A 25,498-nucleotide genomic window follows, 5' to 3' on the forward strand; every position below is an offset into this window, starting at 1 on the left:
CAGTTTTGGACCTCATTCTGAGGCTCGATAATCCTGGGACCTCCAGGCATCAATAAATCACATGAAGTTTTTTCCTTCTCTCTATCAGTTTTGGACCTCATTCTGAGGCTCGATAATCCTGGGACCTCCAGGCATCAATAAATCACATGAAGTTTTTTCCTTCTCTCTATCACCTACCTTTGGGATTCTGATCCTATCTGTAGGTGCTAGGAACCCCATTTTGGGCAAGCCCTAACTATAGCTGGCAGGAACACACAGGATACATGGAGTGGCATTTCCAGAAGGGTTGAGAGCAGTTGGCTCCAGTCCAGATGAGGGTAGAAAAAGAACCTAAGAGCTCTGCTGCATCAGACCAATGGCTCATTTAGTTCAGCATCCAGTTGTCATTGTAGCCAACCATAAGGACGGGCCTGGCTGCTGTGTGACTCCTGTCCTGAAAGTGAAAAGTGATCCTGCATCTTAGAGGACTCACCCACCCTTTCTCTCTACTGACTCACTGTGTTTGTTCAGGATGAGGCGAAGGCTGAGGAGGAAATGGCGCAGAAGCGTGCAAGCTTCCTAGAGAGGCAGCAGCGACGCACTGAGGAGGCGAAGCGCAGGAAGCAATGGCAGGAGAAGGAGAAGGAGAAGAAAGAGGAGGAGGCAAGGTGAGGTTGGGATGGGGGAAGCCGCAGGGTTCTTCTCATGGCCATGGTAGGTACTTCTGCTGTGGTGGGAGGCCTTGTGATTCCAGTATTCCACCCCACCCCCCAATAGCTCTATTTGGTTTCTCCAGTTCCCATGCTACACCGACACTTACAGAAATTGGGTCACTCAAGTAATGCTTTATACATCCATAACTATTGCTTCATTTGTTTTTTTTTTCAAATAATATTTATTATATTTTCCAACAACAACAACAAATTAACAAAAAGAAACAAACATAAAATCAAATACAAAACAATAACAAAAAAAAACATCCAAAAATGACAACAAAAAATATATCATTATACTAAAAAAAATTCATTTTCTTATCTTTTACGGACTTCCTCCTGTTTCCCCTAATTTACGTCCCTCAAGAATATTTCACGTAACTTCCGAATTTATCCCTTATCACATATTTTATAAATACCATTCAATCTTAAAAATTAAAACATTTTAAATCTAAAACCATTTATGTCTAAAACAATTTCCGAATCAATTTCTATATTCTATAATCTCCTAAAATTCTCATTATTTACTTCAAATTGTACATATGACAGCCTATCCTTCTTCTTGAAACAAAAATTTTTAATATTACAATATTTTTTTAAATACAATTTAAATTTTCCCCATTCTTTCTCCACCGCGTCGTCTCTCAGATTACGGATTTGCTTCATTTGTTTTGTATTGGTTCTGATGCACTGGGATATCCCATTGTGTGGAAATGGCTCTCAAGTCACAGTGGGGCCTTGTGTGAATGTGGCCCTTTTCACTCAATCTTTCATGGCAAAAGGGGCAAGATTCAGGGCCTGGCCATTCAGAATGAGGGTATAATATGCAGATTGGTTGCACTTATTCCAAGCACAGTGTCTGGATCTTTCCTGGAGCAAAATGTGCCCACCTTATGTAGAGCCAAGTGAAAGAACTCTGACTGCTTGGAGTGCCATCTTCAAGGACTTTTCTCCTGTACAAACTCTGCTGCCTAGAATGAGATTTGCATGTGAGCAAGATTGTCTAGTGCAAAATAAGTTCCTGCTGGCCCTCAACCCATAGATTTTCTTCTAAGCTGGCACCAGAGGTGTGTGTGAGTAAAGGAAATAACCTGGCAAAGTGTCATCTGTTGCTTGCACCTTCCCCCAGTGGGGCTCACTGCTTGTGCCATGGAGGGCAGTGGTATCGCTACAACCTCTGGCAGATTCTTGTGAGCCAACCACCATTTTGACATTCCCGCATTGACCTGATGAACCATTGTCTTGGGACATTGTGGGAATAATTTGCAGGGGATTCTAGGGGATATATTCTAGAGCAGGAATAGCCAATGTGGTTCCCTCCAGATACTGCTGAACTACAAGCCCCCACCTTGTTCTAGGGAATGTTCTTGGTTTGCACCCAGGACATCAGTTGTGCCTACTGGACCTGGCTGTTACGATCCATGAGCTGAGAATGCAACCATCTCCCATTGTTGCTTCATATTGCAAGAGAAGAGGGGTAGTCTTTGGATACCATACCGCCGCCCCCATTAAGGAACCATAGAGGGGGCTTCAGAATGCAGATGAAAAACTAATTCATTTTACTTAAAAGTAACTAAGTCCCATCAGCAGAAGCACTGCATAAGGACTTTCATTTGCACAGCAGGGTTCCACCCCCGCACGCACCCTAAAACTGGAGAGGAGAGAGGGGATCAGCCCACTTGGTGAGCTGCAGTGCACTTTAGTATGATGTTGAATCCTTCCTCCTATAACTAAAAATGCCTGGTGGATTTTGGGTTAATAGCAGATTCTGTGCCTGGTGGGCTTGTAGTCAATTTTAACCTCTGGCTGTATTCTTGACTGTGCTTCTTCAGACAGCGGCAGGCAGAGGAGCAGCCCCGGCAAGAGGAGGAAGTGGTGGGGCCGAGGCGCGGTGACTTCACCCGCCTGGAATACCAGCGGCGCCATCAGCTCAAGCTGATGGAGGACCTGGACAAGGTGCTGCGGCATAAGCCCACCACTGTGCGTGCCCTGAAGAAGGGGCGGCCCAAGACAGTCTTCTGCGATGACTCTGCCCTGGCGCGCAGCCCCGTGAAAGGCCTCCTTGGTAAGAGCTGTGGCTAGTTGGGAGGAGCTGGGCACACTCTGCAGGGTGGTGGAAAACTTGTAAACGCAGCTGCCATGTGTCACGGTGGTGCTAGAATGCAAAGGGACCGTGGTTCAGGAAAGGGACAGCTGCTGCAATGTAAACTTTGCCTCCAACTCCTGACCATGTGCCTACCTATTCCTAGGCTCCAAGCTCAGCAAGGTGTATTCCCAGTCGACTCTCTCACTTTCTACGGTGGCCAATGATCCTGGCAACTCGCTCTCCATCAAGAGGTCTTCTCGGTGAGTTTGTAGTACTTCTACTTAGCCTTGTTACTCTAACGCATTAAGAGGGCATGGGGGAGATGCAGAAACCCTGGCAGTGTGCTCTAGGGTGGGTGGGATTTGGGTTGGCCACCTAGCTAGTAGTAGACCAAAGGAAAATGGGTTTGTGCTGCACTTGCAGAAGTTAAGGGTGAGCACTTCTGTTTTGCAGAGCTGCGTCTCCTTCTGGGCCAATGTCCCCCAGCCGGTTGCTGTCAAACCAGAACCGCGAGCGTGACTGGGAGAACGCGTCGACCGCCTCCTCGCCAGCCTCCATTCCAGAGTACACGGGTAAACCTCTTGCTGTCTGTCCTCCCTTCCAGAAAATTCCAGCTTTCCTCCTGTGACACTACAGAGGGGGCTCTGCTAGATCCCCTTCTCCAAATGCATTGGCAAAGTGTCTTGATCTGGTGCCTGCTCTGCAAGGGCTTCAAGAGACCTCCAGATCTCTTGTGAAGCACCTCTGCTTGTCTTGCCAGGGCTGCCTGCCTTAGGGAGCCTCGTGAGCCTGTCTTCTCTGCTGAACTCTTCTTCTCTCTGCAGGGCCCAAGCTCTACAAGGAGCCCAGTGCCAAGTCCAATAAGTACATTATTCACAATGCACTGTCTCACTGCTGCCTTGCTGGCAAAGTCAATGAACCCCAGAAAAATCGCATCCTGGAGGTAAGTTGAGGGGGCAATTACACAGGGTGGGATGGCAGGTGGTTAAATGGCTGTGGGCTGGGCAAGGTGCATCCTTCGCCTTCGTCTTGCTGAACTGTGCACTTCATGTAGATATTCTCCTCTGATCTCTGTGAATTTGAAAGAACATGTTGGCTCCAGCTCCTGATTCCACATGGGCTTTTAAGCAAAGGCAAACTTCTATAGCTACAAACAGCAAGGCCAGGTGTTTCACATGTCTATGTAGGCTTACCTTCCGCTGTTAGAATACAGCTGCATAAAAGCATCACACTGGCTGCACCACTAAGAGATGTTAATCATAAAACCCCATGTGCAAAGATGTTTGGTCACCTTCATTGGCTCTGAGCCTTAGTGGCGGTTGAACCGTACTGGCAGAAGGTAGGAGAGCCCCCTACCCTTCGAAGCAGAAACAGTCTCCCTTTCCTCTGTGGAGATGAAGAAAATCATGTGCGACAGCTGCTGGTTCACTCAGTTTCACAAGAACTTAGAACTGTAAATGTTTGTTGTTGGTTCTGCAGACATTTCTAATGTTGGAATGTTTTATGTGCCTCGACTTGATTCTTACTCCTGTTTTACATGCATGTTCCTCCCTGCCCCCCTCCATTTTAGGAAGTGGAGAAGAGCAAAGCCAATCACTTCCTCATCCTGTTCCGTGATTCGAGCTGCCAGTTCCGGGCGCTGTACACACTGTCACCAGAGACGGAGGAACTGACACGCCTGGCAGGCTATGGGCCGCGCACCATCACTCTGGCCATGATCGAGGGCATCTACAAGTACAGCTCTGACCGCAAGCGCTTCACGCAGATTCCCAGCAAGACCATGTCCATGAGTGTGGACGCCTTCACCATCCAAGGACACCTCTGGCAGACCAAGAAGCCAGGCACCCCCAAGAAGCCAGGCACACCAAAATAGCCAGGCCTTTCCAACCTAAGTCCGTCTACTGCTTTTCTCTGCCTGGACTTCAGAGCTGCTACTTGTTAGGTTGCCGGCCCAAACTGGATATATGGAACCCTACACATAGCCTTCCAAAATGGGTGGCTTGCATAGATGGGGGCTACATCTTGTACTGGACCAGCGTTCTCTGGCTGGATCAGAGCCACACAGGAGTCTTGCGCATAGTTCTGATGCCTGCTCCAAGGAGGAGACTACTTTTTTTTGGGGGGGGGTGATGACAGATGCTCTGGAAACTGCCAAATCCCATGATAATCTAGAGGCTCAGAGTTGCCATAGTGACACTGCCCTACATGCGGCCTGTGTGCACTCGTCTGGGCTCCTGCATGCTCCGTCTGCCTCCAGCTGAATGTTGGTCCACCACCACAGCAATGAAGGGTCTCTCTTTCTGACTCCTGCTTGCCTGGGGAACGGGGCCCAGGCCTTCCTTGGTTGTGAATGGGGTTTCTTGTTTCCCTGGGTGCCCCTGTTTATATTTATACATACTATACATATATATATATAGATATATATATATCTTGGAGCTATTTAATGATTTTTCAATTATTTGTATATAAAAGGAACAAATTGCATTTGGAACAGTGGGGCAGGGTGAATTTGTATATGGATAGGCATGGTGGGGGGAGGGTAGCACAGAACAAGGTGTGTGTGTGTATGGATGTTTCCTTCTTTGGCGTTTTGTCTTCCTTCCCCACTTCCCCTTTGGATTTTTTTTCCTGCTCCCTTGTTCACAAGGGCTATTTGGTGTAGGGATGGGCAAGGGCTGTTTACATGTAATAACTTTTTAGCAGGCATTTGGGGGGATGGCAGGGAGCCTGTGAATTTGGCAAGCTTCAGCTGGCCATTCTCATTCAAAATATTTGGAAGCTGGAAGTTGCTGTAGTCACAGAGCAGGCCTCTGTGGATCCTGAACTGAGCTGCCAAATGGAAAAAGCAAACTCTTACCTGCTCTAGGAAGAAAGCAGGCTCCAGCCTCTTCTTTTCTTCCTTCCTTACCAGTTTAGAGCTGCACCTCTGGGCTGTAGCAGGCAGTGAATGTAGGCTGCTCCTTCAGTTGTCCTCCCCAAGAGCCAGAGGAGACCTGGGCACTGAGGGGCTTCTATCCTCTTTTCTCTTTCTTCTCCCCCACCCCCTACCTGGCCCACTTGCTGTTTGGGTCTTTTCCTCCACCTCCTGCTCTTCTGGGATAGCAGTTGCTCTCAAGGCAGAGTGCAGGAGGGAGCTGGGGGAAGCCAATCCTGCTCAGCTTGGGGTTCTGTCTTGTTCAACTTTATTCCTGGTCTCACGTGGTTGCTTGTTGATGACCGAATGTCATGTAGGTGTTTGGGGATACAGTATAGTACAGGGTTGGTGTTTAAAAGGCAGGTGGGAACTTTGTCCCTGGCTGCTTAATAAAGTAACTTAAATGAACTCTTTGCTGGTCATTACTTGTTGTACTTCCATCCCACACAGAGTGGGGTGAATAAAAGACACTGGAGGCAGATTGTGTCTCTGGTTTTGAAAGCCTGCCTTTCCTTTCTTTCTATAATTGGCTATGTTGCAAGTGTCTGCCTTCAGCTTTAGCCTGTGCCCATTACTCAACTGTTTTGGATAGCAGCGCAGAGGCACAGACAAGCTGGGAGTCTAGCCATTTTAAAGCTTTTTTTGTCAGATGTTTGTGCACTTGTTCCATGTTCAATGCTGGAATATAACTACTGGGGTGTGACCAGCTGCTGTTTCCTTGTTTGGGTTTAATTAAGTGTTGCTTCCTTGAAAGCAGTGGAGGTCTGGTAGGTGTTCAGCTGGTTGGTAGAAGCAAATAAGGTCATTCTCCCTGCTCCACCCAGCTATTTGTTGGACTTGGCCCCCGTGAGCATGACCAAGCAGCACAAGACTATACTTAAGAACAGGACTTGGGAGAAACTGCTATAGCAGGAAAGACAAATTATATATCGGCATTCACAGGTGGTATGTGGTAACAACCTCATCAGTACTGCTTAACCCCCTTCCCTTAATGCTCATTGCTCCTAAACATCAAGAGCTTATTCACAAGTCTGCTTTAAGCTGCCAGGATCTTATGAAGTAACTGTTGGTCCAACAGTTAAGCTAGTGAGAGAGGATGAATTCTTATCACCAGCAGTTAAGGAAATTTCATTAGGAAGGTGGGGGTTAAGCACTCCACTGAACTGAAAGCAGTGTTTGACATAAATTGAAGAAGCCCCTTTTTATTACACTTTTTAAGCTTAGGAGAGAGTTAGAGTTTCAGTAATGAAAAGTATTCCAAACTGGCAGTGCAGGTTGATTATTCATGTATACACCAGCTGACATTGTTGCCCACCTTTACTCATAGAGCTGGAAGGGACCCTGAGGATCATCCAGTCCAACCCCTTGGAATGCACAAATTTGTAGCTGTCCCTTACAGGGACCGAAACTGCAACCTTGGTGTTGCCAACACCATGCTCTAACCAATTGAGCTAGTTTCCCATACAGACCTACACCAGACATTTAATAAAAAGATTTTATAAATAGCAACGTGACAGAATAGAAAAGGATACTATCAAGGAAAACAAGCAAATTACATCAAGCCCAGCTTATACAGATACACCTGTAGCCCTACTTCCAAAGCAGTTCATCCATCTGCAGCCGCTCAATCATCCTTAAGGCCTCCAAACACAGCAGAAGGAACACTCTTCTGCTCCAGCTGCACCTCTGTAGGAGAGATATTTGGGATAATCAATATAAAGCAAGAACAGTCAGATGTCAGGCTTAGAGAAATGACTTTGCTGGGTTGAACCTCAGCATTCTAGCAACCATTTCTGATTTGTGCCAGAACTAAGCTGAACTCTCTTTTTCACACAAAAATATACTCTTAGTTTTGCCAAAAGTATCTTCAGCAATCCCCCTTTTTCATGCGTGGAGACTTTTTAGAGACCTGGCAGATCAGAAACCCTTGCTGCTCTGTTGCAAATCACCTAGAGATCTACTGGTAAACCCTAGTCTACTTTGTGCATATTCGCTTCAGAAAATAGACCATACAGCACCCTCTTACTTACCGTCAGGCTCATTATCCTCACTCTCATCTCCATCATCCAAATCAATGTCTATCTCATCAGGGTTAGCCTGCTTGGAGAGTTCAGCCAGCTCACTGCGGGAAGCATCACTCCTAGAAATAAGGAACAAGAAACTGGTGAATCGTACAGGAGCCAGCACAGTATTATTCACAGTGACTGCCCCATGCCTATACTGCAGGAAACAGTTCCATCCTGAGAAGATCAAGCTGGCTTTACAGGTTCACATATCTCTTCTCCACTGCTGGCTGTAACTGAAAGCCACTAGATAAGCTACACCAACTATTAAAACCTGCAGCGTTAACTCCACAGCTTCACTATCCGCATGACCACAAATGCATTTGGCTTCACTGTAACAACCATCAAGGCAAAACAGAACAAAAATGCATAGTGAAGGGGCCACTGTAGGTTAAAACATAAGTCACACCATTGCTACACTCCTCCCTTGATTTGCAAACACTCTTAAGAGGAGAGGAATCCTGTTTTGTGTTAGTTTCAGGCTTTAGTCTAATGTCAAGATCTTAGACTTTTCACCATGATGTTTAGCAGACAAGACTCCAGGATCAAGTCACGTAACAACTAAGGCCAGCTTGGATCTGACAGTGTGCCTGCCACAAGTTTAATCATGCTAAGAACTAGAATTCCACTACCTATCCAACTTGAGTGCATGTAGACACATACAGAATTCTAACACAGCAGATGGACAAATTGAGCAATTGTTTAAAAATGTCTCTTCCACCGCCCAACAACCACAAAAAAACCTTTGAAGTAGTGGAGACAGTAGGCACATTAATGAGCACAAGGTGGTTTCTGTGGCCCTGACTATACATCTGTGCCTCTTCTACTAGCCAAATTGCAGGGGAAAATATTTTTAAAACCTCTAACCAGAACATACATGCATTAAGATAAGTAATGTACACTCCACATTAAACAGATTCTGTCTACTGCCTAGTTTCTCATGACAAGAACACTGCATGTTTTCCCATTTCCAGCGGCCATCCCTACTTCTACAACTCTCCAAGCTTTCGAAAAACAGCTTGGTTCTTGCCCAACCTGAAATATGACCCCTGGTATATTGCTGGGTGGTGACCTACAGTGAAGAGGTTAAGCAAGTCTCCCTGGCCTGCAGTACACTCACCTGACAAACAGGATCTTCTCCTTAGCTTGGGGCTGATCTCGCTCCGCTTCAGCTGCCAACTGCTCCGCCCGCTGCTCTAACAGTTTCATGTCATCCATGCCACTCTGCCCAGGTGCCAGATCAGACACTGAAACCGAAAGACAAGCAGGAGGGAAGGGCAGAGAAGGGGTCAGAACGGAACAGGAGATGCAGCAGCAGACAGCCCTCTCTGCCGGGACCTGTGCGGGGGTGAGGGGGCGGTGAGACCTACCTGTGCCTGTGGCATTGCTGTACACCTTCAGCATCTGAGAGGCCATGAAGTTGACTTGTGTGTTGTAGGTCGCTTGCACACTTCGTTTAATGCGAAGCATCTCCCGGATAGTGTCTTCGTTCCCATGCCGGATCTCAAATTCCTTCCATGTCTGCCAGAAATTGGCAGTAGTCTGGCAGGAGAAGAAAAAGTGGTTTGAAGTGTGGGGTGGGGTGGGGAAGAAGGCAGTCACTGCACGGTTCAACAGATCAAGTGGAACTTCTCCTTCCTGCTCCACTAGTCTTTCCCCTGAGCTCTGCTATGGGAAAAGCAACATGGAGGTGTGTCTGTGTACAGAGATGAGTTGTTCCTGTGCAGTGTATCTTCTGCACCAGAAATGGAAATCCTTGCATCTTTGCAATAAATAAGTTATACTAACGATAATAATAATCTATATAAATAAAAATGTAAATGTTCGTTTGTTCAAAATCTTAAATTGCTTTGAAATTTTGACACAACATTGCATTCGAATAGGGGAGTGTTTTTATATACCTATCTTATATAGATGTCACACCTGTGACAGGTAAAAACATGACTTTTGGCAAAAAACAGCGCCATCTGCCGGACATAAAAGCAACACACGGTAATTCCATTTCAATGTTTTATGATTTACGAAGCGGGGTCGTGTGCCCGAGGGTGGGTGGGGGCAAGAGCCAGCACTTCTACGCACAGGGGGTGGAGCCAGCAGTTTTGGCGGAAAAATGAAAGGAGCCGTTTCTGAGGGAGGAAGAAAGGGGGGACTAGGAGAGGGATGGTCTGAGGGGGGACCTTGGAGGGGAAGGAGCCTCTCCGCTGGGAGAGGAGGCAGGCGGGAGTTCAACGGGAGAAGCTGTGGGGAGGCAGGCAAATACGGGTCTCCTTCCAGTACGGGGGGGGGGGGAGAGATCTTCGAGGGAAATGTCTGAGAGGGGGGGAGGGGAGGGAAAGGGCCCCTCCCTCAGGAACCCCCCAACTCTGAATCTGGCAGGGAAGCGGGGCTGCATCCACTTAACCACTCTGAGCCACGGCAACGCGTGGCCGGGTACAGCTAGTAGTAATAATAATAATAATGCCAAAAGAGTTATTCTTGAACATAATGGAGAGCTAGCTTTTCTCACCTTCCCACACTGGGTCCTAAAAGGCCTTGCTCAGGCAGATGTATGACTAGTTCTCTAGTGTGTGGGAGAGACCATAGAATTGTAGACTTGGAAGGGTCCCCGAGGTTCAACTAGTCCAGCCCCCTGCAACGCAGGAACTGCAGCTAAAGAACCCCTGACAGATGGCCATCCAACTTAATTAGAAACTTCTCACGAAGGAGAGTCCACCAGGTGACTTACCCGGGGATCACACATCTGTGAACAGTAGGAATAGATGGCCCGAGCTCGGTCTATTTCGCCCAGCTTGCACTCCATGTCGGCAAAGCGCAGGCACATCTCCCGAGCGTGTTCATCTGTCAGCACCTGCAATGGGGATACGTGTTAAAATTGCACCCTGGCCGCCAATGTTTCTAAAATGGGTAACAAGATAAAAACAAAAGCATCCAAACACATATTGCAAACCAAACGGGACACAATAAGAGCACAGCAGCAGAGAAAGGCACACGTTGAATTGATGTTAAGCAGTCCTGTTGCATGATGACAAAGATTTGTGTGGACACCAAGTGAGCCTCCCCAAGGGCAGCCTTCCAAAGGTTGGGGGTCGCAATCTGGCTCACTCTCTGCTATCCATCAGCCCTGTTTCTGAAGTGGACCTCAGGGCACAAGCAGGTATCTCTGGGAAGTGGTCCCAAGTTGTATAGGGCTTTATAAAAAAAGTAGAACTCAACACTTTGACCTGTGCTGAATAATAGCAGAAACAGCATATTGCACAATATCCTCATAGTTGTAATAGTGATTACAGAAGCTGTATTTGTATTTACCCCATATCATATAAGGGAACACAATCCTATTCAGCCATTACCTAGCAGACTACTTCCTCTCTAGGTGACGGCAAGAGACTTATCCTTGAGTTTTAAATACAGCATTATTTATTTGGAAAGAAGGAACTAACCTCAATAGCCTTCTCGTAGATGCTACGTGTGTGTGTGACCCCATAGATTTCAGCTGCTCTCTTGATGTAGATATTGTACATGTCATACTGCTCCGAAGGTTGCACAGCCTGAGTGGCCCTCTCATACACTGCCATGGCATGGCGTGCCAGCCCATATTCTTCCTCCAGTTTGGCATACAGCAGGTAGATAGCTGTGAACAGAGAATAAATTAAAGCAAAACTATATTCCTCCCCCACCCTCAATCTTTGGGTCAACTCTTCTCACCAAGACATTTTGGCCCTGTATGGACTATGTTAGTGACACTCCAGATACCATAGGGAAAGTTTTAAATAAGCACTACCCCAAGGGAGAATTATTCAGATTGCCCTCTTGCACTGAAGAGGATGTGACAGATGTTATCTCCAGCTCAATGGCTCCTGCTGGACAGGAACTTATCAGGCCTCAATACAGATTGGCTACCCTAGGGGGCTCCCTTCAGATGTTTTGGACTTCAACTCCCATGATCCCAGACTACTGGCGCAGTTAAGGCAGATGGGAACTGCAGTCCACAACCTCTGGAGAACACCACGATGGCAACCACTGGGTTATGGATGCAGATGCCCTCTGGCTCGCTTTGGGAGCAAGTCATCTAGCTCTGGCCTTGCTGTTTCCTGTATCTCAGCTTCCTTTGCCCAGGAAAACAGGACTGGGCTTTTCCCATTATCCATCAGCTCCCACCCACCCATCTTGACCCACCCCCAGGCTTTTACTGCCTCTGCTCCCTTGCAACAGAGCACAGTTCTGCTTACTTTTAGCATATTTCTGGGGGCAGCCATCTAGAGCCTGTTCAAAGAGGTCCCGTGCACGCTCCAACTTCTTGCCACCATAGCGGTCGGTGAATTTGGTAAGATAGGTGTTCCAAATGTCATACACGTTTGGCCACTTGAACAATGAGATGCCCCTCTCATACGCCTGCCGGAGAGAAGGAATGGTAAGAATAAGACAGCAAAAGCTTTCTTCTTGTTGGTATACGCTTGCCTATATGAAAACCACCATACTGAGTCAGGTGATTATGGTCTATGCAGTCCAGTACCATCTGCAATGGCTGACAGCAGCAACCCAACATCTCCAATATAGATAAATCTTTTCCCAGCTTTGCTACCTGAGGGTCTTTTAAACCGGAGATGCCAAGGAATGAATCATGGGACCCATTACCGGTAGTTGAATCCTACCCTCCATGCCAATCTTTCCAAAGGTTACAGAGATGTAGGATCTGCAGAGTTCTGCTCTGCTACCTAAGAAGTACACCACACACTGTAGATATTTTGAACCCAATATCTACAGTACATAAAGGCTTCCTAAATCATACTATCAGGAAACCATTATACCAGGTATGGAGGAGGTACAAAGACTGGTTTGGAAAAAAAAACCCAGGATGGGTGTCGCCACAAGAGGCTTTCACAATTAAAAAACCCAACATGGGAGCCAGTTGGTTAACGTATAGAGAACTTCTGTCTATGGAAAACAATAATGTAAGTATGAAATCTTATGAAGAACTAAATAAGAAGCTAACGGGCTGGTTAGAATATCACCAATTAAACAGTGTATTTATAAAAGACAAGAAACTGCAGGGATTTAATCAAGAAAAATCATGGTTAGAGAAGGTGGTTGTCCAAAATAGTCCTAAAATGCTATCCAAGATCTATGATTTTCTGCTAGAATGGAATTTAAAAGACGAGGAGATAAAGAGTGTAATGATAAGGTGGGCAATAGACGTTGGTCACAATATCGAATTTGATAAATGGTTAAGACTCTGGAACAGCGGAATTAAATTCACAGCATGCACATCACTTAAAGAGAATCTTTATAAAATGATGTACCGCTGGCACCTCACCCCAATTAAATTGTCGAAATTATACAGAACAGGAAGTAGAAGGTGTTGGAAATGTGAGGTGAAAGACGGGGAGTATTTTCATTTGTGGTGGTCATGTGATTTAGTAAAGCAGTATTGGCAAGACATATATAATGAACTTTAAAAAATATTTAAATATACTTTCAAAAAGATACCAGAGGCATTCCTTCTAGGAATGGTAGGGTCAGAGATAAAGAAAAGTGACCAGAAGTTTTTCCTTTATGCGACCACAGGGGCGAGACTCTTATTAGCGCAGGTCTGGAAGCAAAAAACCGTACCAACTGTGCAGCAATGGCAACAGAAAGTTACAGAATACATGGAAATAGCAAAAATTACAACGAGAGTCAGACAGCAGGGGGAAGAAACATTTAGAAATGAATGGGGAAAATTTATGGATTATTTGGATAAGGTGTGTAGGACGTAAAGGATGACATATAACACTCGGCGTGTGAGTATTATGGATAAAATGAATATACAAGAAATAAGGAAAGATTTAAGCATGGAAATAAGAGTATAAGAATCAGTCGAAATCCGATAAGGAATTTTTTTTTAATTGGAGTAAGAAGAGTTGATGTGCGAAATATAGACATATGAGTTAGAGAAGACATAAGAAGGAAGAAGGGAGGGGAACCAAATTTCTAATTGTAAATGATAAGAGTGGTATAAATTTTTGGAAATCTAAGTTTGTGTTGTATTTTGTTTATATAATATTCTATATTATTTCATTTGTTTGTTAAAATTCAAAGCAAAAAACTAATAAAAATGATCTATAAAAAAAAGATATTTTGAACCCAAGGTCCTCTCTCTCAAGCTCCACAGCTTGCAGCAGGCAGGTTTTACAATTCATTGGCTCCCAAACCAACCAGATGGGCAACTTCCCACTCCCCCCAGCTGCTATGAGAGCAGACAGAGGTATTGATACGGCCAACTCACCTTGAAGCTCTCTTCAAAGTAGCTGTGCTCTTCCAGAAAGAGGCCATAGTTAATGATGATTTGTGGGGTGGCAATGCGCAGGTCCAGAATGCGGTCATACACAGCTTTAGTAGACTAGGGGTGGTGACATAAAGAAACTTCAATATTAGGCTGAATCACAAAGAGACAGCCGAGTTACAAAAACAGCTTGGGGCCTTCAGTCACTCTCCCTTCCCCAGCTATGTCCAGAGATACAGAGGGAGGAGATCAGGAGGGAGGAAACAAGTCCCTGTGGTCAATACAGCAGGGCCTTTTAAAGGCAGAGCTGGCAGGGCTGCTACCCACAGCTGCTCAATGCAAGTGGTAAACAAGGCTCCCTATTGCCGTCAAAGGGAATCAGTAGGCCCCAGTTGGATTGTCAGAAAATATGGGAGCAAGAACTGTAGCTACAGACTGCTGTATGCTTCACATAGTGCTTTATTTATCGATTAAATTTGTCGACTACTTCATCTTGTCCAAGGCAATCCACAGTGACTTGCAACCAAACAGACAATAAACATCACATAGACACATTAAAACCAAGAGAAAAGGGAAATGCATAAAAAATATCCCAGCCACTTCTAAAAGGCTAGCTAGAAACAATCATGCATAAAAGGGGGAAATATTGAAGGCAGGAAAGAAGTCATAAGAGTCCAGATAAATATGCTGAAAGAAGCTATGGGTACCAAAACCCACTCAGTTTCTTGAAGTAGACTTCGCTTCAGGGATCGGGAAGTCAGGGGATTGAGTTGTGCAAGGCTGCTCTGCTACTGACTTACAACAGCTCCATGTATCAGAGCCAGTTCTCTGGGCCCTAACGCTCCTCTCTAGCGAGGCACAGGAAGCAGCTGATGGAGCATGACAGCCCCCCTCTCCATGCCTCAGCATCATTTCAAAGCCAAAGCCTTGATGAAAGGGGAGGAGAGGAAGGTACAGTCTCTAGAATAGCTTAAAGATGACTAGGAAACAGTGAGGGTCTGTCGTTTTGGGTGGTTGAGAAGATCTCCAAGTATAGCATTAGCTAGCAAACCAAGAGGTCCACAGAATACTTAACCACTGATTTTGTGCCATTCAAAAGCCAAGGAATGCCAATTCAAAAACCAGCTCATTTGTGCTTAGCTAAAGCTTCTTCTTTTCTTTTTTTTTAAGAAGACTGTTTTGGGAGGGCTGCTGAAGTGGCAAAAAGTAATTCACTTTCAGCACAGCTTGTCCCAGTGGTTAATCCTTTTGCCTGCTAAACTGGAGCTGGATTTCTAATTTGTCTTTAGTCTAAAGACAACATTCCCAGATGTTGACCCTTATTCTGTCTCTCCCTGCTAGTTCAAGAAGACATTTACTGCCCACAGTACTTGCTTCCTCAGATAGTTCTCAGACATTTCTGGACAGAAGGTGATTAAAGCTGATTGAATAATACTTAAAACAGCTAGAGAGAAGTGCCATAATAAGAAAGAAGAACAGAAACCCAAAGCTAATGCTTTTTCTGTCTGGATGAGGCGGGCTTCTATGACTGCTCCAGACAGGAAAAGGTGGTGCTTGCCCTTCCCACAACTCCAGAAGGCTCTGACAGACAATGGAGGCCAGGAAAGGCCACTTACCTTGAAGGTGCCAAGACTTTCTTCCAGGTCAGCCAACATAGACCAAACCTTGAGGGACTTGTAGACACGGTTCTGCACAGGTTCTGAGGAATCAAAATACTCTGCTTTCTTAGCTGGGATGGCTGTGGCTTTCTGCAGGGACAAGAGAAAACAGATGCCGGTAAAAGTGGGAGAAGCCAGTCATATGGAAGTCTAGCAGCACACCCTGATGATTAAGGGTAGAATTCACATAGCACTAAGTGGGGTATGCACATGGGGAACAAGGCCTGCTCAAGCAAGAAGACGTTCCCCCTTTTCCCCATGTGTCCCCTAAACCTGTTCTAAGGAGCCTCTAACTTCCAGAGCAGATTTTCTTTTTGGGTGTGCGTGTGTGCGCGCAGAGGAGTCCTGTTATGGGAACAGACCTTGTTTTGCGCTTGCAACAACGTAGCTGAATCCCACCCTAAGAATCTCTCTCTCTCACTCTTTACATATAAATTATCTCTGCAGACAGGAAGATTGGGTGGCCTCACATAATTAGAAATACAAAAGCTTAGAAATCTTGGTTTCCTACTTTCTTATTTAGCCACAGCGCACCATTCAGCTAATAACGGTGCTTCCCTGAGATTCAACCACTAGAGTTCCAACTCCATTCAGGGAGATGTGGACAGAAGAAAGGAGTCGTATTTTTTATTGCATGACTATACGCCCTTAACTCCAAAGTAATCCTTTGGGAACCCCAAAAGCAACACTTCTGATTATCAGATGCATGCCACCCTGTTTCTGCTTACCCGCAGGATGCGCAATGCTTGGTCATAGTTCTCGTGCCGCAATTCCATCTCGCCATATTCGCACCAGACGCTGGCAAGCTCATCCACTTGCTTGAAGTTCACCTTGGTGGCCTTTTCAAAAATGGTTCTGGCCTGGGAACAGTAAGATAGGCAAGGTGAGGGGGAAAGCAGGGCCAGCAAGAGCTGCCAGTTTCAGCATCTCCTCTCCTTGGACTAAGCTATGTGGTGTGGCAGGTCATCCGAGTAATGCTGCGTCACCAAGGATGGGTGGCTTCCCGGAGTTTGGGTTAGGCTGACTGAATATAAGACTCGCTCACCACAACCAAAATTCCTGAATCAATTTACAGCAAGAATGAAACAGTAACAAAAATGCATGGAGTTAAGCCTGAGGTAGCTGTTGTGAAGGGCATTTGCAACACAGAACCCGACTCTCTGTTGTGCTTCTGGGCAGCCGGTAGGAAAACAAGGCAGGAAACATTTCGAAAGACAAGGACAGAGCAGCATTAGCCTCCCAAACCCATGCATCACTCACATCTTCGATCTGTCCATTGACCTCATAGAATTTGGCAAAAGAAACCCACAGCGTATGTGTCTTTCCGGTGGCTTTAAAGGGGTCAACAGTCTGCACCGCTTCTGTGTATGTGTTGATGATCTGGAGGAAGCAGGGAGAGAGGTAGAAGAAAAGAAAAGATTGAGCGCTGACAGGTTCCTACCTTCCTGTACGGTTTGGTGGCTGTAGCTGCGAAGCACAACACAGAGGAACTGGGAAGTGCCAACTAGTACAATCCCAGTGAAGTTTTTATTGTAGAAAAACAGCTTGCTTCTCAGATCTAGAAGGCCACTGGATGGTGACAAGTGGGAGAACTGGCTCCCCATTTCCAGCTCAGCCCTGTGTGGCAGGTCAGTCTTCCTAGGCAGCAGCTTAATTAGACCGGCATGAGTACCCATCTATGAATGCCCTTCTGAGCAAATGTGGAAACTCCAATGTGCTGAGCACCCATTAGTAGAGAGAAGTTTTTTGAAACTTCATGAAATTTGCTTGGGGCGGAGGGAGCCCCAGTGGATGAAATGCTGTGTCAACTTCCATCAGTGATACGACCAACGATGGGTGGCAGCAACTCCCTGGAGGGTATTCAGATTCAGCTCCATACCCTAAACTTTGCCATTCATCACTGATGCTGCAACCCAGTGTTTAATAGAAGGGTGAACACGCTAGCCTGAAAGTTCAGCAGCTCCCTCGTTCCCAGCGCTGGGCCTGCTCATGCAATCCCTACTGCGGGGATTTCCTTACCTCGCGAGGTTTGCCTTCATACAGCTTCACCCGCTTGTGCCACTCGTGGACGTTGTGAGGATTCTGGCGCAAGAGGACACTGTTAAGAAGCAAGGGCCGGCGTGTGATCAGCTGCTCAAAGCGAGCCAGGCGCAGCTCCAGGTCCACGTCATCTGTTTCCCCAGGGAGGCAAAAGAGCAGGAATAAGAGATGGTGCAGGAAGGCAGCTACTTGCAGCTGAAATTCCCCCTCTATTTTCTCACCTACACATTCCATAAATATAGCTATGCCATCAGTTCCTTTGGGAGGAAGGGCAGGAATATCTATCTATCTATCTATCTATCTATCTATCTATCTCCCCCAAGCTCCAAAGGATGTCCACAAAATGCAAGGATACGAATTAAGAATTCCTGGGTCCACATCCAATGGCCAAAGGAGAGGGAAGCTCTTTTAACATAACACTTTATCAATGATGCAACCCCAGGAAGAAACATCCATCACAACTTGAAAAAGTTTAGGGAGAACTAAGACATCCTCAGGAGTCTCAGCAACTCTGGCATGCATTCTCCTAGATGCAGTCTGGAGAAGAATTTCTTCTCTTCCAAAGGGGAAGGAGGAGGAGCACCTGCTTTCTACCACCTGCGCTGCTCTTACCCTCCTCCTCACGTCCCATCTCAGAGCTGGTCTCCATCTTGGCAGCGATCATGCTCTCCTCAAATTGGGCGTAGCTGTCGAACACTTGAGTGAAATCCCGCACTGTCATCACAGTCTGTATGGCTTCTTCGTAGACATCGCGAGCCTAAGACAGAGAGGGTGAAGGGATTACTGTTCCAGTCTGCAAGGCAATGCCGGTGGTCTCTGTTCCCACTGCCAGCTACCAAGCAGCTTCGACTTCTCTAATGGTTTTCATGGAAAATGCTCTTAAGAAAGCACAGAACACCACTCAATATGTATCCACTTATATGGAACTCAAAACTTTTTCTTATTATGGGAGGAAATGGTGGGCCAAGAGGAACTGCCTCTGGGATGAAAATTACCTACAAAGAGGTTATTTGGAACAGGCAACAGAAACATCCTATGCCAAGAAAGAGCAGGTACCCGCAAATCAGTCCAAAGTGACAACTGCATTATAACAGCTTTCAGAGCCCAATCCTATATTTAACAGGCTGGGGGAAATCATGCACTAGGTTGCCTATCAAATCCAAAGTCTATTGGTTAAATCAGTAGTTTTCAACCAGGGGTGCCTTGAATGATGGTTGGGGTGCCGTGGGCAACACTGGCCTTTGTCCCTCTTTCCTTCCCTCCCTCCTCTGATGCCCTCTTACATCTCTGGCTCCCAAAGGCTTGTACGGCTGCTTGTTGCAGCAATCCTTGCTAAAAGGTCCCCAGGCTTGTATGGTGCCTCTGGGGCTGGCCAGGGGGTGCTTCCCAGGCCCCTGTGGGGCAGTGTGAGAAGGCACCTCTCTTTGGGGCAGGCGGCAGCTCAGAGACCAGGAGCAGAATCTGCAGCTGCCCGGAGGACTCCCAAGGAGAGGTGAAAGGAGAGGAGGCTGAGGGGTGACATAACTGGGCTCCTGAGCCCCACAGGGGTGCCGCAGAAAGAATGTAGTTCGTCAAGGGAGCTGTGGACTCAAAAAGGTTGAAAACCTCTGGGCTAAAGTAATGCCTTTGATTCTAATTTGAGGAGGAATCAAGTTACAGGATCCCCCAGAAGTTTAAACCTGAACAACTGAGGGCTTGTTCAGATGTCCCAAAGGAGGAAACACATTATTGAGTACTAATTCTCAGTCTCCTCCGGCTGTCCATAAATCACATTTTTTTTCACCTGTCTGCTGACCTCAGGACCAATTAAAAAAGCAAACAAACAATGATTTCTAAAGATGTACCTGGCATGACATTAAGGCATGGAAATCCTGCTTGTTATGTACAGTCACACCAGAAAGCACAAGGATTCTTATTTGTTTTCCCTAGTGACTTTTCACAAACTTGGAACACTTCATGTATTACTAGTGCTTTAAACCCATTAAATTAACGGGCGCTAGAACATATGTGGTGAAACTTTTTTAAAAACAGGGTAAGTGTTGGGGTTAATGTTGGTGAAGGTGTTGGAGTGTTGTTTGTTATGGAAAAACCAATAAATTCTATTAAAAAAAAAGAAACTTTTTTAAAAACAGACTGCTCGCCCGCTGCCACTTGTAACGGCCGCTGCCGCTTAGAAGTACGTCCACGCGAGTGCGCACCCGCCACATGCCCGTGCACACCCGCCGCTTCAACAGCTTCGCCCGGCCGCCCGAAGTCTCTGCGCTCCAAGTCCCAACGGCTGTCCGTGGGGCACATGTTCAGTAGCGCAATCCCACGGACACAGAGACTGGACGCAGAGACACTTGCACTTTATTAGTGTAGATGAGACACTATGAATTCTTCTGATGGGCAGAAAGGCAGAACAGAAATAATATAATAAAAGAAGAAAATCATAGGAGATAAACCCACTATCCTTTGTCCCTCCTCTATGCTCAGTAACTTTCCTCTATTGCCAGTCTTCCAGATTTTTCCATTTCCATTTTTGTTTGGTGGCTTGTAAGGATTTTTGTTGGTTATTTTGCCGACTGTTCATTATCTGATCCCTATAAGCTCAGTAAAAGCCTTATTTAAAAGAGTGAATTAGGAGAAGAGTGAAGACACAATAGCTCTTTTTAAGTGAGTTCAAAGTGATCTAAAAGAGGCTTCCCTTCTGGTCAAAAAGGTTTTCAGAACAACAGAAACACCTATAAAGTCTGCTTAGTAGGGGTACATGTGGGTGGCACGGATTTACCATTACTAGCAGACTTGTTCAAACTGTCTTCAGACCTTCATAAAAATTAATGTCTGTCTCCAATCAAAGATTTTCACCAAATAAAGGTGAGGTCTTGCTCAGACCAAATGAATGAGTAATTTAAGAGGAAATAGCTCAAAGACTTGAACATTACACTCCGTGCCATTTTGAAGTTCTCCCAGGATGTGACTCCAGCCAAGTCCCTGCATCACAGCACAAACCCTCAGGCCCAGGTGACTACCTTCTCAAAATGCCCACTGCGGATGTAGTAGTCTGCCAAGGAGCACCATAGCTTGCCCAGCTGGTCGGTGAAGCGAGTCAGGCCACCCCGGATTATGGCCCCCACATTGAGGGACTTCACCTTGTCCGGATTCTGCGAGATGAGGTCACAGAGCTCGTGCCACAGCTGCAACGGAGAGGACAAGGTGTCAGAGAGATCTTGGCAACGCTGAGAGGCAGGAAAAGCATCAAGTGTACAGGTTGTTCTGTAGCAGGCATCTTTGGATGAAGGAGAAGAGAGATCCTCCATATAATTTTGGAGGGCTGACTGCCAGCTACCACGAGCCTCACTTGATAGTTGGATTTCCCCTCCTTGGAGATGAAGCGTTCATCATTCACCACAGCAGCAAGGCGGACAGCAGCCTCATCCAGGCGGTCAATGGAGCGCAGGTACTCAATATATTCCTCAGCATTCTCCGGGCTCAGCTGCAACATAAAAACATGTACAGCTCAGAATCCATCAGAATGCTGACAAGACCAAAATACTGGCAGTAGAAGAGCTAATGTAGATTAATTGCAGCACTGCTAGAAGTGCCAACTCAAGGTTAGCTAAGAATACAAGGAGTAGCTTACAACCCTTTGTGCATAGTGTGTTATAGCTAATTAAGATTTGTCGGGGGGAACAAGTGTGATATCTTTATGCAACATGACAAAATTTTCACTTATTCAAAAATAAAAACAAAAAACAGCAGGAGATTAAACAGACTACTATCTACAGATTTAGAGCAGCCAACATTTTGTAAAGAGGTGTCCTAGTTCAGGAGTCCAAAGCAAAGGGTTTCAGACCCAGAACCCCTCTTTAAGTCCATCTGCAATGCAGGATCTACTTAAGAGTTGGCATATGTTCATTTATCCTCGCTGTAGGGTGATCAGATGCAAAAAAGTACAAGCATCTTGCACCTTTACCAGATGTATATAAGAGGGAGTTGTAAAAGATGAAATTTGTCATGTAGGGCTGAAAAAAACCTGTCCCTGCTGAAATTTCCTGATCTGCAAAACTACTGAAGGTTAAGGGATTGTGGCTTCCTTTGCATCTGGTGTCACGGTTTCTTTAAAAAATAACAGAAAAAAGAAAATTATTGGGCGCCACAGTTTCAGGATCTCAACTCCCAGTTGAAGGCCAGTTCTTAGGTTAACACAATGAAATGTGCATTAGTATTTCTGGAAATCTCCCTGATCTGATCTAGAGAGATACCCAATTAAATAACACTTTTGTCCAATACTCTCCCTTTGAGAAGGGATTTCTCTTTGCTGAAAAAGCAATTTTATTGTTCTCTGTCATAAATGCATCAATCAAATAGGTAAAGGGACCCCTGACCGTTAGGTCCAGTCGTGGACGACTCTGAGGTTGCGGCGCTCATCTCGCTTTATTGGCCGAGGGAGCCGGCATGACTAAGCCGCTTCTGGCAAACCAGAGAAGTGCACGGAAATGCCATTTGCCTTCCCACCGGAGCGGTACCTATTTATCTACTAGCACTATGACGTGCTTTCAAACTGCTAGGTGGGCAGGAGCAGGGACTGAACAACGGAAGCTCACCCCGTCGTAGGGGTTCAAACCGCCGACCTTCTGATCAGCAAGCCCTAGGCTCTGTGGTTTAGACCACAGCGCCACCCGTGTCCCGCAAATCAATCAAATATTTTGGTGCTATTGAAGAATTTGTTCCACAGCCTTCTGATCTCTCTGTACCCTCTCTAGCCACTTCCAAACACTATGAGTAGCAAAGTCAAATACAGTATAGTATTCCAGTAGATGTTTCACAAGGGCTATGCACAAGACTAAAAGAAGGACAAGAATTCATCCAGCGCTGATAATGAAAAGAAGTCTAAAAGAGAAGAAACCCATTTAGGCAGTCATTGCACAAGGAAGACAACAACTTCTCTACAAAGATTACGCAGATGGCTCAGAGGTGGAAGAGTTTGGTAAGACAAATTATTTGGGGACATGTGGGCTCCCTTACCTTTAGGTACCTGCGGTAGACCCGTACAGCTGTCTCGGGTAATGGATACAGGCGCACAAACTTCAGGTAGAGTGGCCAGATACGATGGTGCTGTGTGATGGGCAGGGCCCGGAGTGCTCGGTCAAAGGTCCTACGGGTGCGGGTGATCCGACACTGGTCCATAAGAAACTGGCAGTAATCTAGCCATATCCGAGGCATCTACAATCAGACAGATAATAAGAAAATAGCAACTCCCTTTGGGGATCTGACTGAAGGTTAATATTGTCCCACAGCCTGCTTCTAATAGTGGCTTCACAAGTGGGCTATGGCAGCAACAGTGGCTTGCATCTAGCATGCAGCAGTCAAGAAAGTCACTGCCTCTGAACACAGCTGTTCCATTTTTAGAAATTCTGCTTAATGGGCTCCACTAATTTATCTATTTCTTTACTCAAAAAGCCAACAAACGTACTTGCAAGCTCCACACTTTGTAATACTAGGGTTGCCATACGTCTGGAATTTCCTGGACATAGCCAGGATTCAGCCGTCCGAAACAGTGTCTAACAACTTATGTGTTTCCTTTTTGCTTATCCTAAACCTATTGCAATCAATTAATTTCACTAGGAGAGTCAAGTGCTACTGTTTTGAATAAAACATTCTCTACAAAATGGCTCATCAGTTTATAAACCCTTCAGTGATTTTCGTTAAGGCTTTCTTCTTAAGGAAGGAGCTCCCCAGTTATTTTTATTATTTCCATCCCATTGCTATGTGGCATCTACAACAGTTTTTAAGACAAGCTCACAGATTTAGGCTAAAGATTGTTGTTTTTAAGGGAGTTGAAAGTGGTATACTAGAGCCACTACTGCACTCCACATATGCACACATCTGAGAAACAGCTCTGGAATCAAAACGTATGTGAGGCCTTCACGTAGACATTATCATAAAAGTCATTATGATTGACTCACTTTTCCCAGGTGTTACCAGCCCTCTAAGCATATCACCAACCACTGTACCTTGTGCATGAAGACCAGGGCACGCTCATGACAGTTGTTCACTTCTTCATAGCTGGGATCCGTTACACACTTGCTCTTTACCTGCTTCCGTCGCTGCTTAAGATAATTATACCATAGCTTGTAGCTGCAAAACACAAAGGGGGAAACTATTAACATTAAAGTAAAAGATTTTACCATGTTGCTCCCAGCTCTCATTACTAGGGGAGTTGGGTGATCATGGTGCCTTGCTCCTGAAATAAACCAGGGAAACATCAACAGGGACAGCAAGGGGTTCCATCTGTTGAGGGTATTCCTGTCTGCTTTCAGAAGAGACCACAAAATAGATCATAAGAATCTCCCCTCAGCTCTGGAGAAGTTAAGAGTTAGCCTTTCATTTATACAACAATGTCTTTTGAAAAAGGTTATCCTACTACCTTCATGCAGTTTGCTAAAGCACTTTACATAAAAGAAAGAGACACAAATGCATACCTGCCTGGCAATTCCTTAAGAGCTCTCTCATAGATCAGATTCAAGATATGCTTAGGAGCATTTTGCTTGAACTCAATGTAGCGGATCCAGCACTTGACGGAGAAGGGGTTGCGCAATATTTCTTCTTCATATTGCAAGTCTTCCTCTTCCTGTGTAGGGGTGAGCAGCAAGGTGATGTAAATTTAGAGAGAGGGTGTACTATTATATTTCTTTGTGCAGCACCATTATAACTTAGGCACTCCCAATGCTATCTTCAGGCTTTTGAAAAACGCTACCTAATTTTACATGTGAGCCTATGAAAAATGAACCAAAAAAATCATCTATTCATATTTTACTGCAGTCACAAATTCACTAAGTAATCTTTAGCAGTCTCTGGCCCCAGCTTTAAGCTCAAATTGCGGTGTGTGTGTGTGTGTACAATCTTACCTTACAGGACTACTGTAAGTTAGTAAGGACCAAAGCAGATATTATAGAGCAGCATTTCTCAATCTTGGGTCCCAAATATTGTTGGACCACAACTCCCATCATCCCTGACCACTGGTCCTGCTAGCTAGAAATGACAGGAATTGTAGTCCAACAACATCTGGGAACCCAAGGTTGATAAAGGCTGTTACAAAGAATCATACAACAGCTGTCACTCTAAGCCTCTTCCTTTTTAAATGTCTGCTTAAAATACCATAGAGTGACATCATGATAAGCACCCCACTTTAACATCATAGGCTGGCAGAAGCAGTATAATGATGTCATATCACAATTTTTTTTGGTATTAAATGTCACATGAAGGAGTGAGTCAAAGGGCACAAAGAGACAGTGGTTCTCTCTTGTAACAACACTTGACCTGGCCATGAAATACCATACGGTACACGGGACATTTTGAACACTTAAAATTCGCTGCACGAATGCAAAGCAGAATTATTGTACACGGCTATCACTCAGCGACTCGCCATTAGAAGGATTACATCGCTTTTCCTTGACTTGGTTCAATCTTGAGGGGAATGAACTCTGCACATGTTTGAAGCAAGTCTCGCCTTTTATTTCGGCGGCGGCGGAGGGGCGGGGAGAGAATTAAGTTTTGTGGGCGAAAGGGAGCTCGGCCTAGGGAGGACCCGCCCGAGCATTTCACCCCCCGACACCTTCCCACCGGGCCCTACTCACGAAAAAGAGCTCCCGCTTCCCCAACACCGTCTGCAGCTCCGGCATCTTGGACTCTTCCCACCCAGAAGAGAGCGAGCGAGGCGCACGGCAATGACGCACAAGCGCAGCTGCGGTTCAGAGCTCGGGCTCTCTCCTCCGCTCCCGTCACTTGGCCAGCAACAGTCCTA

The 25,498-nt window shown here is 45.8% G+C and overlaps 2 protein-coding genes across 7 annotated transcripts in view; one reads left to right on the plus strand and one right to left on the minus strand.

The window, feature by feature from the left end:
• The window catches only part of CAMSAP3 (calmodulin regulated spectrin associated protein family member 3), a 44,143-nt gene extending 38,098 nt beyond the window's left edge, over positions 1-6,045 (plus strand). For all 6 annotated transcript variants that reach the window (XM_033139642.1, XM_033139644.1, XM_033139643.1 and 3 more), the window contains 6 exons: positions 511-647; positions 2,525-2,757; positions 2,942-3,038; positions 3,232-3,350; positions 3,603-3,721; positions 4,349-6,045. In XM_033139642.1, coding sequence (XP_032995533.1) covers positions 511-647; positions 2,525-2,757; positions 2,942-3,038; positions 3,232-3,350; positions 3,603-3,721; positions 4,349-4,651 — 1,008 coding nt within the window. In that variant the 3' untranslated portion in view covers positions 4,652-6,045. The remainder of the gene's footprint in view (positions 1-510; positions 648-2,524; positions 2,758-2,941; positions 3,039-3,231; positions 3,351-3,602; positions 3,722-4,348) is intronic.
• Positions 6,046-7,177: 1,132 nt separating this feature from the next.
• XAB2 (XPA binding protein 2) lies at positions 7,178-25,433 on the minus strand. The gene is made up of 19 exons (XM_033139648.1): positions 25,332-25,433; positions 24,177-24,325; positions 23,709-23,832; positions 22,720-22,917; positions 21,053-21,187; positions 20,724-20,888; positions 18,325-18,469; positions 17,692-17,843; positions 16,933-17,052; positions 16,401-16,532; positions 15,631-15,762; positions 14,018-14,131; positions 11,982-12,144; positions 11,193-11,383; positions 10,481-10,603; positions 9,126-9,297; positions 8,876-9,002; positions 7,723-7,832; positions 7,178-7,378 (listed from the first exon to the last, which is right to left on the minus strand). The coding sequence occupies exons 1-19, from the start codon at positions 25,374-25,376 to the stop codon at positions 7,317-7,319; spliced, it is 2,559 nt and encodes an 852-aa protein (XP_032995539.1). The 5' UTR covers positions 25,377-25,433; the 3' UTR covers positions 7,178-7,316.
• Positions 25,434-25,498: the final 65 nt, after the last annotated feature.

This window comes from Lacerta agilis, chromosome 2 (assembly GCF_009819535.1).
Source record: "Lacerta agilis isolate rLacAgi1 chromosome 2, rLacAgi1.pri, whole genome shotgun sequence".
Taxonomy (NCBI): domain Eukaryota; kingdom Metazoa; phylum Chordata; class Lepidosauria; order Squamata; family Lacertidae; genus Lacerta; species Lacerta agilis.

Coding starts and splice junctions, on each gene's coding strand:
- XAB2 (XM_033139648.1), bottom strand. CDS start 25,376: ATGCCGGAGCTGCAGACGGTGTTGGGGAAGCGGGAGCTCTTTTTC. Junction 20,889..21,052: donor AGGGGAAATCCAACTATCAA/GTGAGGCTCGTG, acceptor TCTCCGTTGCAG/CTGTGGCACGAGCTCTGTGA. Junction 10,604..11,192: donor TCTACGAGAAGGCTATTGAG/GTTAGTTCCTTC, acceptor TCCCCATTGCAG/GTGCTGACAGATGAACACGC.